The 17369-nt window shown below is 45.8% G+C and overlaps 1 protein-coding gene across 1 annotated transcript in view; it reads left to right on the top strand.

Moving 5' to 3' along the window:
* nos1 (nitric oxide synthase 1 (neuronal)) overlaps nt 1-17369 on the top strand; it is a 33335-nt gene that overhangs the window by 2627 nt on the left and 13339 nt on the right. Inside the window, exons 2-13 of the mRNA XM_034541790.1 lie at nt 1122-1944; nt 3860-3986; nt 6969-7076; nt 9928-10073; nt 10313-10475; nt 10571-10662; nt 14078-14219; nt 14335-14474; nt 15300-15474; nt 15805-15906; nt 16464-16658; nt 17060-17145. Coding sequence (XP_034397681.1) covers nt 1223-1944; nt 3860-3986; nt 6969-7076; nt 9928-10073; nt 10313-10475; nt 10571-10662; nt 14078-14219; nt 14335-14474; nt 15300-15474; nt 15805-15906; nt 16464-16658; nt 17060-17145 — 2198 coding nt within the window. The 5' untranslated portion in view covers nt 1122-1222. The remainder of the gene's footprint in view (nt 1-1121; nt 1945-3859; nt 3987-6968; nt 7077-9927; nt 10074-10312; nt 10476-10570; nt 10663-14077; nt 14220-14334; nt 14475-15299; nt 15475-15804; nt 15907-16463; nt 16659-17059; nt 17146-17369) is intronic.

Genomic DNA, 17369 nt, shown 5'->3' with positions numbered 1-17369 from the left:
TTACGATCTTCGCAGGGTGCAGCTACAAAGAGTGAGGATTAAAGGGCCGCGCACTTAAGTTATTCCATGTGCCCCGGGACAGCTCAGTCGTGTCAAACCCTCACCCCTTCAATGTGTGATTATTATAGATTTTTTTGCAAATATTTTAAACTAATATTCCAATTATTAAAATTCCAATTATTATAATATTTACTAATATTTTTATTGTAGATTTTTTTACAAATATATGAAGATTTTTTACTAATATAACACTAGTTAAATCGGTTGGGCTTCGTGGAACTTCGTGGAAGTTGTCTGCAGCGCCCCCTCCCCCCTCCTTAAGATGGTTTAGTCAAGGGAAGCCTTATGGTCTGGTACACTCTCCCCTCTTTCTCCTATGACTGGCTCAATTTCATTCATAAATGTATCCTTTCGTCCTTCATTTGTATATTACCATTACATTGCATTTCTCAAACATTACTGTTTTATTTTTGTTTTATTTGTATTTTTACGTATCGCCTACTGTACACGCGTGGGCGATGCCAGACGCCGCTATACGTCATAGGACAACTAGCACGATGTTTGGGCATCAAAGAAAGTAAAACCCTTTTTCTTGTAGCTTCTGGAACTTCTGGTTCTCTTTGGGCAACAGTGGCAAAATACTCTTTTATGGTCACATTCCAGCACTCAAACCAGCAAAAATACACCTGAAAGTGTACACAAAATGGCAATAATATTCACTGTAATCCATAATTCCATTTCTTTTTATGTTGGGTAATACAGGTGAATAGAAATACCACAACACCTAACAGACAGTTGTCCTCAGTAATCAGTAAAGTTCCATGAACCTGTTCATATTTTGAGTCTTGCAGTTTTTTCATTTAGCTGAAACCTTTAGTGACCGCGATGTCAACGTCGAGGATCACAGAGGTTCGAGCAGGTCTGTTCATTTGGAAAATGTTTTTTTAATGTCCAAAGCGATATTTTGCATCCGTACTTAATGATCTGTGTAATATTCCACTCTGCTTGAATGACTCATGCACCCTCTCTGACTTGTGTTAAGTACTCTCTGGTACTTGTTGGTAATTTCCTCTAAAACTAATAGAACTTCTATTTCCCCTCTTCCTCCTTTTGCTTTTCAGAAACATCCCTGGGGACACACATATTCTCACACACACACACACACACACACACACACAATCACACACACACACACACACACACACACACACACACAGGCACCATGCAGGAGTCAGAGCCCACAGTGTGCCAGCTGCAGCCCAACATCATCTCGGTGCGTCTCTTCAAGAGGAAGGTCGGCGGTCTGGGCTTCCTGGTGAAGCAGAGGGTGTCCAAGCCGCCCGTCATCGTGTCCGACCTCATCCGCGGCGGCGCCGCCGAGGAGTGCGGCCTGGTGCAGGTGGGCGACATCGTCTTGGCTGTCAACAACAAGCCCCTGGTGGACCTGTCCTACGAACGGGCCCTGGAGACGCTGAAGAACGTGTCGCCCGAGAGCCACGCCGTGCTCATCCTCCGCGGGCCCGAGGGCTTCACCACCCACCTGGAGACCACCCTCTCCGGCGATGGCCGCCAACGCACAGTGAGAGTCACGCGTCCCGCCTTCCCACCTTCAAAGTCCTACGAGCACTGCTCCCCTCTCAGCCCATTCAGCCCTGGGCAGCAGCATCAGGTCAACAAGGAGCCGCAGCTCAGGGCCATCGAGAACCTGTCCTCCCCGTCCATCACCCAGTCCCTGCTGCAGAAGGGAGGCGTGCAGGCCCAGGACCCCCTGCTGATGAGGGACGGGAGCCGCGGAGGTCTCCTGTGCAACGGGCTGGAGGAGAACAACGAGCTGCTGAAGGAGATCGAACCCGTGCTGCGCCTCATCAAAAACAGCAAAAAGGAGATCAACGGCGAAGGCCAGAGGAATGCGGGCAGAAGAGATAACGAGATCCAAGTGGCCTGGTAATTTGTGACGCGATGCCGATCCCCTCGTTAGTGTCTTTGTGTTCGTCCGCCTCCAGAGTGCCAGTCGGAGTTTAGAGCCTTTGTAGAAATAAGTAACCGTCTCTCTCTCTCTCGCCTCCACCTGGTCCTCTGATTGAAAGGACTCCCCGTCCCCCGTCCCCCGTCCCCCGTCCCTAAACCACCTGACCCAGCTGCATTGCATTAGCAGCTGTCAGACTCGGCTCTCGTTGGCCTAATGTGACTCAGTGCTCATTACTGTCACAACATGCGTGACCATTCAGGTGGACACTCTTCAATTACTGGGGCAACTGCCTCATTCAACTTTTCTTTTTTTTTTTGTAGCTTGCCTATTGGCCGTTGTGTTAAAATGTGTAACTTCCTCTCTTGGTTCTGAGGTTATTCCGCAGCATTTTTTTTTTTGGGCCTGAGATTTTTTTTTTCTAAATAGGGTTTTGCACATATCAGAGCTTTATTGCAATCTAACTTAATTTGACGCCACAGTTCCCATATGAATACGTTAGGATAGACTCTTGTATTCGCTTCATTGGCGTTGATGTCGATTCCGATAATAATGTGACACGGCAGACCCCAATTAGCGGTTTTACAACACGGAGCTTATCGCACTCTCGTCATTAGTCCATTCGTTATCGGCTCTGCAAGAGAGAGGAAAACGGTCCCTCCTGGTCGTTGGAGGTTTGGATGCAGCAATTCTGTATTTGGAGAGTCTCCTTCTTCAACATTTATCGAGACAGACAAATGGTGCGCTTAGAATGCATCAAGTTTGTCTTAAGCCTTTAACCCCGGACACGAGGCGTCACAGTCGGGGGCGATCCAACCCCCCCCCCCCCTCCCCCCCGACCCGACTCTGAATGGTCTGCTCAGTGTACTGTTGGTATTGGCGTCTCAGTTATCTGCTATTGTACTCCCGCGACCAATTGAAATCAAATTGAGGCCACCGGCTCCTTGAATCAATATGTCATTCTTGACCTCGTCTTTTTACGAAAAGGCGCTCTTGAGATATTCATTGACTTCTAGAAAGTCGTGAGTCTTGCTAAAAGAAAGAAAAAAGAAAGAAAAGAAAAAAACCACATTGACATTTAGTCGGCACCAGGAAGGAACTAACTTCATTTTTTATTACGTTATAACTTTGGAAGAAGGCTTTCCCGAAGAGCTCAAAGGAAAAAAGCTAATGAGAAAAGGTTATCGTGAAAGGAATAGCCAATAATGTGTCGGGGTTTATTTTTGATCTTTTCTTCCTGGGGACGTTTATATGAAATGACATAACTATTAATTTCGCCTGGAAATCCAAATGGCAAATTATAACCCGAGAGCTTTGTTTTTGGAGCAGAGGCGGTTGCGAATTTCACAATCCGGCATTGACGCCGACAAATGTCACGAAAACTCCAACTCTGAATCATGTAGGACGGACGATGGCTGTGTGTGTGTGTGTGTGTGTGTGTGTGTGTGTGTGTGTGTGTCTCTTTAGGATTGTTTCCTTACAGCTCAGACTGACATCTTTCCCCACTTCCTATCCTGTTTATTTAATCTTACAGCTGCTGTTTATTCACCGTCCGCAATTAACTTTTTTAAGTGCCTGTCTTGCCTGGCTCACACCCACACAGCGGGGGCTGTGGATGGGAAATCACCGAGCTCCGTCTACACACCCACGAAGGCCCGAACAGAGTAAACACCTGCGTGGGTGCGCAGACCCTTTTAGAGATTGTGCAGGGATTCCTGATTAAATAGCATTTTGGAGAGCGTTTGTTTACTCTTAAAGATGGAAGACAGGTGTTTGAGAGAGTGTGTCCGCGGTTTGACTTTTAACAAATGAAAGAGCTCTTTTGCACCAGATGTGAGCACACACACACACACACACACACACACCTGACAGAACATTGTGTTTGACCTCCAGGGACCTCGGCGTGGGAAATGGCACGCCTCCCCAGCCGGCGTCCGATAACAACAGAATGTTGGAAAACACGCCGGCGGAGCTCCACAACGCCGAAGCCGACGCCGAAGACGAAGCCGACGCCGACAAGGTAAAAATGAAACCAATTGTTCAGCCCTTGAAATTATTTAGCGATGGCAGAGATCACGTGCGCTGGCAGTACTCCGCTCTTTTTTTTTTTTAGATCAATACTTCCAAATCCGTGTTGGCGAGTGCTGGTGAGCCGGCCTGCTGAGTGAACCTGCAGCTGCTTTGGCCTCTCTTGTACAATAATCCACCCTATTGGCACTTTTTTATGCTTTCAGACACCGAGCACGCGCATCTGTGTTGCTTATTTGCGCATCGTAGTAAAGCCCTTTCTTAAGATCCCATCACCTAGGCATTAGATCCTTCCGGGGGGGGGGGGGCGGTGCTGCATTAAATCCAGCTTATGCCTCCCACACAGAAGGGTCTGGTCACAGGTCGGAGAGTCTGCGACAGGGATAGCGTCGTAATCCGCCCACTCGTGATGTTGCTCCAGCCCCCCCACCCCCACCCCCCTCCCCCTCCCCCACCCCCCGTCAATAGGACCGGATGGGGGCGAAGTGATTTCCAGGAGGCCGAATGAATGCGTGCAGCTGCCGATCCGAATGTGGTGCCCGTAGAAACGATGCAGCCCCTCAGACCTGCAGAGAAGAGAGAGAGAGTGTTAACGTGCGTGTCCGCGAGAACATTTGTGTGTGAGAGTGTGTTTGAGGAGGGGGGAGGCGGGGATGGATTCTTGACAGCGGTGAGAGATGATATGTGTGTGTGTGTGTGTGTGTGTGTGTGTGGTAAGGAGCCATATCTCTTTCCTGGTAGTGTGTGCTCAGACTGAGGAAATGTGTCCTTCTAGAAAAGTGTGTTTGGGAAGCGGTGTGTGTATGTATGTGTATATATATATATATCTGTGTGTGTGTATATATATCTGCCCAGTATATGCATGTGTACTGACTCACGATGCAAGAAGTTCCCCTGCAGGCGTTTGGCCAGACACTGATGCTAACTTTGATGGCTCATCGCTAAGCGTTTAATTCGATAGACTCAACTCAGACACTTAAGAAAATGTAACTTTGTACGACAGGGTTGTTTTTTCTTTCAATTCGGTGCCTTCAGTTTGAGCTTCCACTCCTGCCTAGTAATATCATGTTTAATAAGCCCGTTGTGGAGGAAAGGTGGCACAATGCTCTGTCAAATTCCAGCTTAATCACCACTGAATAAGTGACATAAATATTGAACGAATATCATCTATTTCCATTTCTGAGGCTATCGGTCTCACTTGTTTTGATCTACCCCCTTGTCTTGCGCTCATTATCTCCATTTCCCATCAGAAGTTTTAATTGATGGGGTGAATGAGGAACGTTTGCTGCGTAACTGCGTTTACCAGAAAGTCTTTGGTCATTACATCCCGTTATGAAATCATCTTCGTCAGATTAGCTTCAATTATCGTTGTTTTCTAGCTCCACGGATGCTCCCTTCTGTTACGTCCACACCTCATTCCTGAGATGTAGGCCTGGTGATGAAGGAGATAAGGAGATAAGGAGATTAGGAGATAAGGAAGCATGATCTGATCAATGCTGTCTTTCTGGGAAAACGAGTGTTGTAACTTGTAATCGCTAACACATGCTACTGTTGCTATGCCGAGAGCTTTCTGCTCACATTTACTTAATGTGAGCAGATTTACACACGAAATTTGTACCAATTTAAAATGAAAATGTGTTTATCAATTTCAGAGTTGATCAATAACAGGCTAAGATTTGTAGCTGGGGACCGTCTATTGCCGATTGAAATGATAACTGTCGGTAGAACCGAATTTGATCAGCTGCAGCTAGCGAGCTAATTACAGTAAGCTAACGTTAGCTAGTTAGTTTTACGTCAGACCTTTTTTGGGGCTTTAAATTTTTATTGGACCTGCCAAATCCTAGCTGTGCCCTAGCTGTGATTGGGAAATCTCTGTTCAGGGGGAGGGGTTTAGCTAAAAGGTCAATTGGGCATGCATCATTTAGTAGCCGAATCTCGTCACTTTTTTTTGCAGGAGCAAAAAAAAAAAAAAAAAAGCCGTCGGCCGTCCACAGTGACTCTGACATTTTCTTAAATGTACGTCAGTGCACGTGAATAAAGAAAAACAGTAAAGTGACATTTACTGACGGAGGCCTCGCAGGAACCTGCGCGTGGCATTAATAGAAAAGTCTCTTCTTATTAAATATGAATGCCAGAGCTTCTGGTCAGCGAGCGACAAGCCACACGTTCGCAACCTTTAATTCCTCCTGTGCCCGTTTGACTGAGAGCTCTTTCCGGTACAATGATCTTTTCTTCCTATCCACCACCTTTAGCGATAATGTGTCATAATCTGAGCCGCGCAGCGGGGGTGTACTGCTGTCGGAGCATGAACACACAGGAGCTAAGCCTTCGTTACCCCTCTCCGTGTGTGCGAAATCAAATTCAATCCACCTTTTGAGACGATGCAAAATGACAATGAGACCCGACGTGACTCTGTTGGCATTCGTCTCCCCCTCGGCGAGGCGGATGATTGTGACGCCGCCGCTCAGGAGGCGCTCCGCTGTGCCATTAACGATGCTCTGGGAGACGATGAAAGGGCGTCCGAGGCGCGGGCATTGATTACACCATTTCCTCTGGGGGACACTTACAGTCGGGCTTTGGGGTTAAATTACAGGCCGTTCGCAAGTCAATAGCTACAGTATTGGAAAACCCAGTGAGCCTGGAGTTAGCTCGCCATTAACCCCGCTGTTAAATGTCGATTGCCTTCATCCCGGAGCGGGGAAGTAAAACCGAAACGGAGAGCGGAGACGATATAAGTAGAGACTTCAGTACAATGACAAATGGATTTTCCTTGAGAAGAAATAGCCATTATTCCACCGAGAGAGCCTCTCAATAGTTGTAGAACTTTCCCGTAGATATTACTTGAAATGCGTGGTACTCGTATCCACTGAAAGTCCCCCTCACAGTACGACGTCCAGCTTACCCACTCGAAGGTCGTCTGAGAGGTCAGACGGCGTAGAGACTCGTGTAGTAACTGTCTTTGTGCTCCTTCCAGCCGTCCCTGCAGAACGGCAGCCCCTCCAAGTGCCCCCGCTTCATCAAGATCAAGAACTGGGAGACCGGCACCGTCTACAGCGACACGCTCCACCAGAGCTCCAGCAAGGTGAGCCCCCCCCCCCCCCCCCCCCCCCTCCCCCGGGCGTGGAAATCGATTTGATTTCGATGGTTTCGCGTGGAGCCGTCTGCAGCGGCGTTTCCTTTTTTTTTGCAGCTGAGGGCGGCCATCTTGGCAAAAGGTGATGCGACGCGGCCGCCGTGCAAAAAAAAAAAAGTTGAATTATGTTGAGCAACCAGCAGTTATTATCAATCAACTCATCCGCGGAATTGTTTCCTCTCACTTCTGTAAAATTGAAAGAAAAAGTGAATAATTGCAATTATTTGTTCAATCGTCAAAAAATGTATCTTTTTCGTGATCGATGATCATTTAGTTGATGTACGTTTTGAGGCCGCGTTTTAAAATTGAAACTATACATCCACCTCAGGATAGAAAATAACAGACATTTGATAATATAAAGCAACTGGTTGCGTTGATGGCGCATCTCAAACGGGTGATTGTGATACGAGGATTTAGTCAACTAACTACAGGCGGTTTTGGGGAAATCTGGGTAAAGCTTATGAAACAATAAAAATCCAATAAAACCAACAACAATTTAAGGGTAACAGGAATGTCTGCACCAGATTTTGTGCATAAGTCCAAATGAATGCCTCGCAAACGACACTTTCTTTTCTGATCCGACGCCACAATCGACACAAAAAATCTTCCACCCCAGAGGTGCAGCTCCACCTTATTGAGGAAATACTCATGATATTGGTTAGAATAACAAGGAATACATTGTGGATTGGGTTCAAAATGACAACTTTGTGAAGGTCAGAGGACCCTTTGTCGTCATGGTTACCGATGGTAGCCGAGAAACTAGATGGAGGCAGAAAAAATAAGAAAAAAAACATCTGTTTCCTGTTAAAGTCTCAATAGTTATTGAGACATTTCACTCGAAAACCCAAAATGTCACCGCATAAAAAGACGAAAATGATGATGACTAGCATTTTTCCACGCCGCTTTATTTGCCACGCGAGTTTCTTCGTAGGAGGACCGTCTCCACTCTAATGGTCGGCTTAAAAAAAAAAGCCCCCCCAAAAAAACAACAACAACAACAACAACAACAAGGCTCCAGCTACATGCAAATCAGGGTTCTTCTGTGACAGATTCCCATCCCCCTGTTTCATCTCTTCCACTTCAACATGCAGCCGAGGCTTCTCCCTCTAGTTAGTAAGCCGGTCTGCCGAGCACAAGGTGAGACCCCCCCCCCCCCCCCCCCCCCCCACCCCCCCCCCCCCGCCCCCCACCCCTCAAACACACAGCCGCCATCCGTAAACAGCCAACAGCGGCCCTGATTGCTCGGGTGATGTATCGGACACAGGCGGCGCATCCCAATGAAAGGCCCCCGTAATGGCGTCTTCAGATTTATTAGATGTGTTCGAGGATGATCCGTCTTTCTTTCTTTCTTTCTTTCTTTCTTTCTTTCTAAAAAAAAAGAAAAGGGGACAGCTGGCTGGCATGAATGCCCCCCCGAAGCGGTGCGATGAGCGGACGTGCCGGAGCACGAGCGATTCCCTTTTGTTTTATTTTTAACACTCCCAACTCATCCCCCTCTTCCACGCTGTCACCTCTCACTTTTCATGTTCTTTTGTTTGTCCTCTCTCGTCGTCAATTATCCTTTTTCCCCGGCGTCTTCTTTTTTTTCCTTCGGAAATATTCTTTGTTTTCCATTCGCATGCAGGTTTTTTTTTTATTTTTGGGCGGACTGCCGGTCCACGTCCCTTTTTGAGTGTTTGGACAGTGTGTGTGTGTGTGTGTGTGTGTGTGGTTCAGGCGTCACGGGGTCACGGTGTCGTATTTCCTGTTCGGGCTCCTCGCTCATTTCGATCCCTCGAACCCGGTGAAGGCATTCAGTCAAACCGAAGCGACAGCTGACTTCAACTCTCATCGTGTTTAAAGTGACCACACGAGAGGGTTTTTTATTTTTTTTATGGCTCGCGGCGATGAGCAATTTTTTTTTTTCCCCCCGCTTTGCATCTGTCTGTTTTTCTCGTTTTCTGGCCCGTCTTCCTGCTCGCTCGTTCCCGTCTTTCCTGTCTGAAAGATGGCAATCCGTGACTCACTGACTCGCTTCATTCACACGCGTCGCCGGCCACGTGCGTGAAAGAGACCGTCGAACCGTTATTATGATCCCCCCTTTGTGTGCATTCGGGGTCCGGAACTTACGATACAAAACAAGTGCAACGCATTATGATACATAACTGGATGGATGTGATCTACCAACACCGAAAATATTTTGTTTTTTATCCTGGGGAAAAAAAAGAAAAGTAGTTTGAGCAAGAAAAGAGAACATTGTATTTTATATCCATTAGCCACGACAAAAGTGTGTGTGTGTGTGTGTGTGTGTGTGTGTGTGTGTGTCTAAAAGGAAAAAATCTATAAATAAAAAACAAGCAAACTACAATAAAGAACAATAAAACTAGCAAAAATGACAATGATGGCAAACACAACCACAAACAAAATATATGTTAGTAGTAAAACATTTAATACTATATAGCTATAAAAAATTTTTTTTTTAAATGGTACAACCACTAAAAGCAACAAAGTGAATGCAGTGTTTATGTCTGATGGAAAACCGTTCCCATGTTGTCATCCCCCCTGGACATGACGGCACGTTGCATTGCATCCGTTAACATATTTCATTTCCAACGATTCTATTTGCGTGAAGATTAATTCAAGTTTTATATCGAGCCTAAAAAATGAATACAGAAGGGAGGTTATAATGCGATGACTCTGCCTTTTGGACAATTAAGGGTCGGCCACGCCCTCTTTCATCTGAAGGCCGACGTGGCGTCTACATTCCCAGAGAGCCGTACGCCACGATCACAATATATATATATATATTTTTTTTTTCCAGCTGCCAATCTGCTCTGACAACGTGTGCCTCGGCTCCGTGATGATGCCCAGCCAGCCCGTCCGCAAGCAAGACGAGGCCCGAACCAAAGAGGAGCTTCTTCCGCTGGCCACCGACTTCATAGACCAGTACTACACCTCCATCAAAAGGTAAGATTTATATCCTTTTTATATATGTTTTTATTAACCTTGTTTTGCGTATTACAATTTCTACTCTCTGCATTGTATTTTTTTTTGTTCTGCATACTTAAAAAAAAAGAAAAATAGTGGCATAGCGATACATCTATCTATCTATATCATCACCGTGCTGTTATATGAGGAACGACAGCTGTTTTTAGCCCCTCCCCCCTGTAGCCCGACACGTTCCCTTAATCTGTCCTGTCCTGCAGGTTTGGCTCCAAGGCCCACGTGGACCGGCTGGAGGAGGTGAACAAGGAGATCGAAGCTTCGGGAACTTACCAGCTGAAAGACACCGAACTCAACTACGGGGCCAAGCACGCCTGGAGGAACGCGGCCCGGTGCGTCGGCAGGATCCAGTGGTCCAAGCTGCAGGTGACGCACACGGCACCGTCAAAAAAAACAACCCGTCATTTTGGAGAAAAAAAATGTTCATCGGAGCCCTTCACGTCTCGTGTTCCTCTTTGCAGGTTTTTGATGCTAGAGATTGCGCAACAGCTCATGGAATGTACAACTCCATCTGCAACCACATCAAGTACGCCACCAACAAAGGCAACCTGAGGTAAAGCATTCGTCTCGTTTCCCTCAACAATGTTTTCTATTGTTCACGCTCACACGTGCCCCTCTCCACCATCTGTCGCTCACCCCCCCCCCCCCACCCCCACCCACACACACTCCATCTCCACGACTACCCTGACTTGACCCTCTGTCCCCATCTGTCAGCGAGCGCTCCGTCTCTCTTCGCCCCGTCTCCGACACTCCGGCCAACAGGCGGTCCATTTGTCAGACCTGTTGCGGTCGCTTGTCTCTCACATTCTGCCAACTCTTACTTTCATATTTACTTCTTGGAAGATGGATGGCGTCTGACTCATTAGCACTCTTAGCCCGGATACACATGTTGACGAGAGCCAGCAGGACATCCTCTCTCAGTCTGGCTGGCTTTGGCCTAAATAAACAAGGGGCTCATAAATAAGCATATTGCAACATGTTTGCCTCCGCTTATTTCATAATCAGCTTTTTGAGAAAAATATAAATGTGTTGTAAGGAAGGTGTCCCCTTACAAACGATGCACACATGAGCGAGTTGGTGGATTTCATCGGGGAAATGGTGCTTTGCAAGTTGGAAATTATAGTGTCAGGAAATTGCCAAAATGTTATTAGATTTCTTTTTTAAAAATAGGTTTCAAGTGAACTGAAAAGACGCTACATGTCGTCATATGTTTTAACGATAAATGGGCATCGGTTTCTTATTTTTAAACCTTGAAAACTTGCCGTAAAAAAAAAATGGATAATTTAATAAGTGGATTGGTACGTTTTATCGAAATAAATGGTTAACGATGTGACTAGTCAAAGGGAGTTCATTATTAGCATTATTAGAATATTTTACAAACGTTAACAAAGCTATTGTTTACGACTTATTACTGCTTTATAAAGGGCACCATAAAGGAAAGTGGGGACCGATCTTAATAAATTATACTAATGTTGTTCAATAATGTGATAATTTACATGATTTGCTCTAAATTCACGTAGTCACACAATTCAACAATGTCGCGAAATGCAACAATGTCGCGAAATCCAACAATGTTGCACAATGCAACAATGTCACACAATGCAACAATGTCGCGAAATCCAACAATGTTACACAATGCAACAATGTCACACAATGCAACAATGTCGCGAAATCCAACAATGTCGCACAATGCAACAATGTCGTGAAATCCAACAATGTCGCACAATGCAACAATGTCGCGAAATCCAACAATGTCGCACAATGCAACAATGTCGTGAAATCTAACAATGTCACACAATGCAACAATGTTGTGAAATCTAACAATGTCGCACAATGCAACAATGTCGCGAAATCCAACAATGTTGCACAATGCAACAATGTCACACAATGCAACAATGTCGCGAAATCCAACAATGTTGCACAATGCAACAATGTCACACAATGCAACAATGTCGCGAAATCCAACAATGTCGCACAATGCAACAATGTCACACAATGCAACAATGTCGCGAAATCTAACAATGTCGCACAATGCAACAATGTCGCGAAATCCAACAATGTTGCACAATGCAACAATGTCGCGAAATCCAACAATGTCGCACAATGCAACAATGTCACACAATGCAACAATGTCGCGAAATCTAACAATGTCGCACAATGCAACAATGTCGCGAAATCCAACAATGTCGCACAATGCAACAATGTCGCACAATGCAACAATGTCGCACAATGCAACAATGTCGCGAAATCCAACAATGTTGCACAATGCAACAATGTCGCGAAATCCAACAATGTCGCACAATGCAACAATGTCACACAATGCAACAATGTCGCGAAATCTAACAATGTCGCACAATGCAACAATGTCGCGAAATCCAACAATGTTGCACAATGCAACAATGTCGCGAAATCTAACAATGTCACACAATGCAACAATGTCGCGAAATCCAACAATGTCGCACAATGCAACAATGTTGCGCAATGCAACAATGTCACACAATGCAACAATGTCGCGAAATGCAACAATGTGGCGAAATCCAACAATGTCGCGCAATGCAACAATGTCGCGCAATGCAACAATGTCACACAATGCAACAATGTCGCGAAATGCAACAATGTCGCGCAATGCAACAATGTCGCACAATGTCGCACAATGTCGCGCAATGCAACAATGTCGCGCAATGTCGCGCAATGCAACAATGTCGCACAATGTCGCACAATGTCGCACAATGCAAGAATGTCGCGCAATGCAACAATGTCGCACAATGCCGCGCAATGCAACAATGTCGCGCAATGTCGCGCAATGCAACAATGTCGCACAATGTCGCACAATGTCGCACAATGCAACAATGTCGCACAATGTCGCACAATGTCGCACAATGCAAGAATGTCGCGCAATGCAACAATGTCGCACAATGCCGAAAGACGTGCGATCGTTGAGACCGCGACTCGTTGGTTGGACTCCACCGACACACTCTGCTTCCTGCAGATGTTGACTGGCCCAGATTCAGACCAGCTGCTTTCCCTCCACAGTGACTTACAACCAGCTTAGCAGTATTAACACTTGTTTTTATTTATTTATTTTTACCCAAAGGGCGTAGCCTTAAAACCACGACTGGGACGTAGAACAGACTAAAGGTGGAACCCATGAGTCCTCCGACGTGATTGAAAAATGCCTCCGGGGCGGATTACATGTCCAGTGACAACCATCTGTTGGCGCGTTGATTGATGTGCTTAGTTATTCATACGCAGGATTTAACGCTTTGTTGCACAGCAGCTTACTCCTTGAGGCGATGGGCTCCAGGTGAACTAATAGATGGGTAATTACTTACATTAAGGCAATTATTTTTGGGGGGATTACAAGTTTTTCCTGAAATGTTATGTTTGAATATGCAAATTAGTCATTATTTCATTAGATGCCTGCTAATTTGCATATATATTTCAAGATGAGAAATCTGAATATTGGATACATTTTATTAAACATTTTTTTACTATGGCTCCTTAAATCAGACAATATTGTCTATTTTTGTTATGATTTGAGGATGGAAATGTTCTATAAATGTGTAAAAAAGCCTAAATTTGTTAAAAAAAAACAACAACTTCAGATTATAGATAGGAATGAAAATGGAAAGTGTGTATGTGGAGAGTCTGAGAAAAGACTTGTTTTATGAAAACGACCTTTAAACCTTTTTGCAAGAAACTAAAGCTGAATGGGTTTAGAAATCTTTTAACTGATAAATATTATTATTATTTTTGTATGTTTCCTTTTCCGCCCGTCTGAAAAGAAGCCCCAAATCTCCATCTCTCTCTATCTCTACTGACAGTGCATGTAAAACTGTCTGTGGCTCACCTTAAAGCATGCATGCAGATGTCAACATGCTATTGATCTAATAATTTGCTGTGGCACAGTTCAGATATTTCCAGACATGCGTTGTATTATCGATTATCATTTGTTTTTCTCCCCACAGGTCGGCCATCACCATATTTCCTCAGAGGACGGATGGCAAGCATGACTTTCGAGTGTGGAACAATCAGCTGATTCGTTACGCCGGCTACAGACAGCCCGACGACAACGTCCTCGGAGACCCCGCTAACGTTGAATTCACTGAAGTATGCGAGAGGAGCCGTGTTAAGTCCACGTGGTACAACCATGAACCAATACCCCCAAAAATCCGGTGGCCTTATTTGCGCTCAGCTGTTGCCTTTTTTTTTTTTTCGTCACCAGATCTGCATCAAGCTCGGCTGGAAAGCTCCCAAGGGACGTTTCGACGTCCTCCCCCTCCTGCTCCAAGCCAGCGGGAACGACCCCGAGCTGTTCGAGATCCCCGAAGACCTCATCCTGGAGGTGCCGTTCACACACCCAAAGTGAGCGATGCCTTCCCTCTGAAGTCTGCAGGAACGAGAGAAGAACAGTATATACAATAAAAAAAAGACATCCACCCACTCGCACGTCTCTTAACAACACTTCTTAGACAATGGGGTGCTTTTTCAGCCAAGAAAGTCTGATTGGGGTTATTGTCACATTCCAACTGTGCTGCATGTTCCCAGAAATCACAGCTAGCCCTGCTTTATCTGTTGCTATGCCGGCCTCTGTGGTAACCATGGGGGCTTGTTAGTGAGGTTTCAAGCTGCCTTTTGCTTTCATCCTAATGCGTTCACTTCACTACTGAGAAGAACTTTTCTCACATTGGTTTCTACTGAATAAAAAGCCCTCGATGTCTTTTAAGCATTATCAAGCTGCTGCACCTATCACCCATAATCAGGTTAAAGGACCGGGTTACGACGGCTACACAGAGTGTTCACACGTACAGATGTGTCTACGAGCGGTTCAGAATCCCCCCCCCCACAAAAAATCAATCAATTGAAAGCGGTGTTATCAACCCCTCTAGAGGGTGTGAGGACTGAGCACCGGGAGGTAGATCGAGGTCCTATCCGGCACTGAAAAGCTGTCAAAAGTGGCGTCTTTGTGTGTTAATGTTGATTTTGGCTGCATTTCCTCCTCTTTTTTTTTTCTTTTTTTTAATTATGTGCGTCTCAGGAATAAATATAGGACCGCCACGCATTGTTATGGTTAATTACCGTGCACATATTGCAAATGTTGGACGTGTTCCTGGCTTCCAGTGAAGTTGAACCGGTTCCAGATCATTCATTCCCCCCCCCCCACCCACCACCCCTGTTTTCTCTCTCCAGGTACGAGTGGTTCAAGGACCTGGACCTGAAGTGGTACAGCCTGCCGGCGGTCTCCAACATGCTGCTGGAGATCGGGGGTCTGGAGTTCACTTGCTGCCCCTTCAGTGGCTGGTACATGGGCACGGAGATCGGCGTGAGGGACTTCTGCGACAGCTCACGCTACAACCTCCTGGAGGTAAAATAAGAACAACCCATTTCACAGCACCGAAAGCCTCACTCTTCACTTACACATCGTGGATTTTAATAATACGATGTACTTATTATCTGCTCATTCATCTGTGCGATTATATACTTTATGTTTATATGTAGTTGGAGATTTTACTTACATTTAGGGCAATCCGACAAAGAGAGTCCAATCTCAATTGTGAAGAGCGTTCCCCGGCCCTTAACTAAAGTACCTTTTTCATATATGAACGTCTACTATGAGCGACCACCTATTGGATGCATGAAACATACGTGAATGTCACATGCTGTCATATTAAATGTGTCTTTCCATATCTTGTAGGAGGTGGCAAACAGGATGGCCTTAGACACCAGGAAGACTTCCTCCCTTTGGAAAGACCAGGCGCTGGTAGAGATCAACATCGCTATCCTCTTCAGCTTCCAGGTAGGAGCATCTCACACGGGACACCAATAGTAGTTTTTAATACGTCACCTGACTGAAAATCTGTCCCGCGTGTGACCGAAGAGACGGAAATATAATGTGAAGAAAACAATATTTACAAAACGCTCCCGGTGTGGACGTCTGATCGCAAAAACGAAATAGATCGTCAACCCGAAAACAAAAGACACAATGTGCATCGTTTATTTTTCTACCTGACAACAATACGATCAATATTTCCTGCTTTTTATTTATTTATTTTTTTTAAAAGAAGGTCCGTTATTGGACGTGGAAACAAAGTCCCCATCTGGCGCATTCCGCCTCATAAACCACATTACCGTTGTTGGCGAGGGACCGAACGTCAGCATCAACCGTCCCACCGGTGTCTGCTGGGACTCCCCGCTCCATTTGTGTCGTCAATAGCTTCCAAACACTCTCATTGATGCCAAAATATGGCTAAATATGTTTTGTCTGTAGCGCAGTGGGACACTCGTGAGTGGCGTCCGATGTCTGCGGGCGTAAAGGATTCACCAAACGAGTCGCCGTCTTTTTCCGTTTTCTAGACGTGCAAAGTGACCATCGTGGACCACCACTCGGCCACGGAGTCCTTCATGAAGCACATGGAGAACGAGTACCGGGTGCGAGGCGGCTGCCCCGGGGACTGGGTGTGGATCGTGCCGCCCATGTCGGGAAGCATCACGCCGGTTTTCCACCAGGAGATGCTCAACTACCACCTCACCCCGTCCTTTGAGTACCAGGTGAGAGGGAGGTGCAGGAGACGACATCGAGCGTTCCTCCGGTTGAATTCACCATGAAACAGGGAGCAGATGATAATATCTGCGCTGGCGTTAACTTAAATAGTCTGTAACGCAATTCACAGGATGTTTGTCAATTATAGACACGCACTTATGTTTACGACCTTGCTTGCTGAGCTATATTGAGGAAGGCATTAAGGTAAATTAAAGTTGGAACTCATTACCTTGCTGGGTACAGCGCGTTAAAAAAAAAAGAAGGAAAGTTCGTACAGCAAATTGTGAAAATTGCAGCCTCTTTGTAGGCGAGACGGTCACAGACGCCGTCTCGGTATAGCTTTGGATAGGAATTGTTAAAGTCAAACGAAGACAAACCCCTCTGAACTTTAATGTCTTGTCCCATACAGTCCGATCCCTGGAATACCCACGTGTGGAAAGGAGTCAACGGGACGCCAACGAAGAAAAGAGCCATCGGATTCAAGAAGCTCGCCAAGTGAGTGTGCGGTCCGCGATGTGTTTTTTGTGTACTTCTTCTCCTCCTTCGTAGAGTCGAGGTTAACGCCAAAGATCTGTCAGACGTGCGCGCGAATAATCACTTTGCAGAAGACCCCAAAAAAACAAGTTAGACGTTCTCAGCGGTGAACTTCATTCAATCAACCCCTCGGGGAGTAATCAAAGCCGTGTCAGTGGCGCACGCTCCGCTCTGTTGATGTATAA

Source organism: Cyclopterus lumpus, chromosome 9 (genome assembly GCF_009769545.1).
Source record: "Cyclopterus lumpus isolate fCycLum1 chromosome 9, fCycLum1.pri, whole genome shotgun sequence".
In the NCBI taxonomy this organism is placed as follows: Eukaryota; Metazoa; Chordata; class Actinopteri; order Perciformes; family Cyclopteridae; genus Cyclopterus; species Cyclopterus lumpus.
The sequence above is the reverse complement of the archived record's forward strand: the minus strand, read 5'-3'. Positions and strand labels throughout refer to the sequence as shown.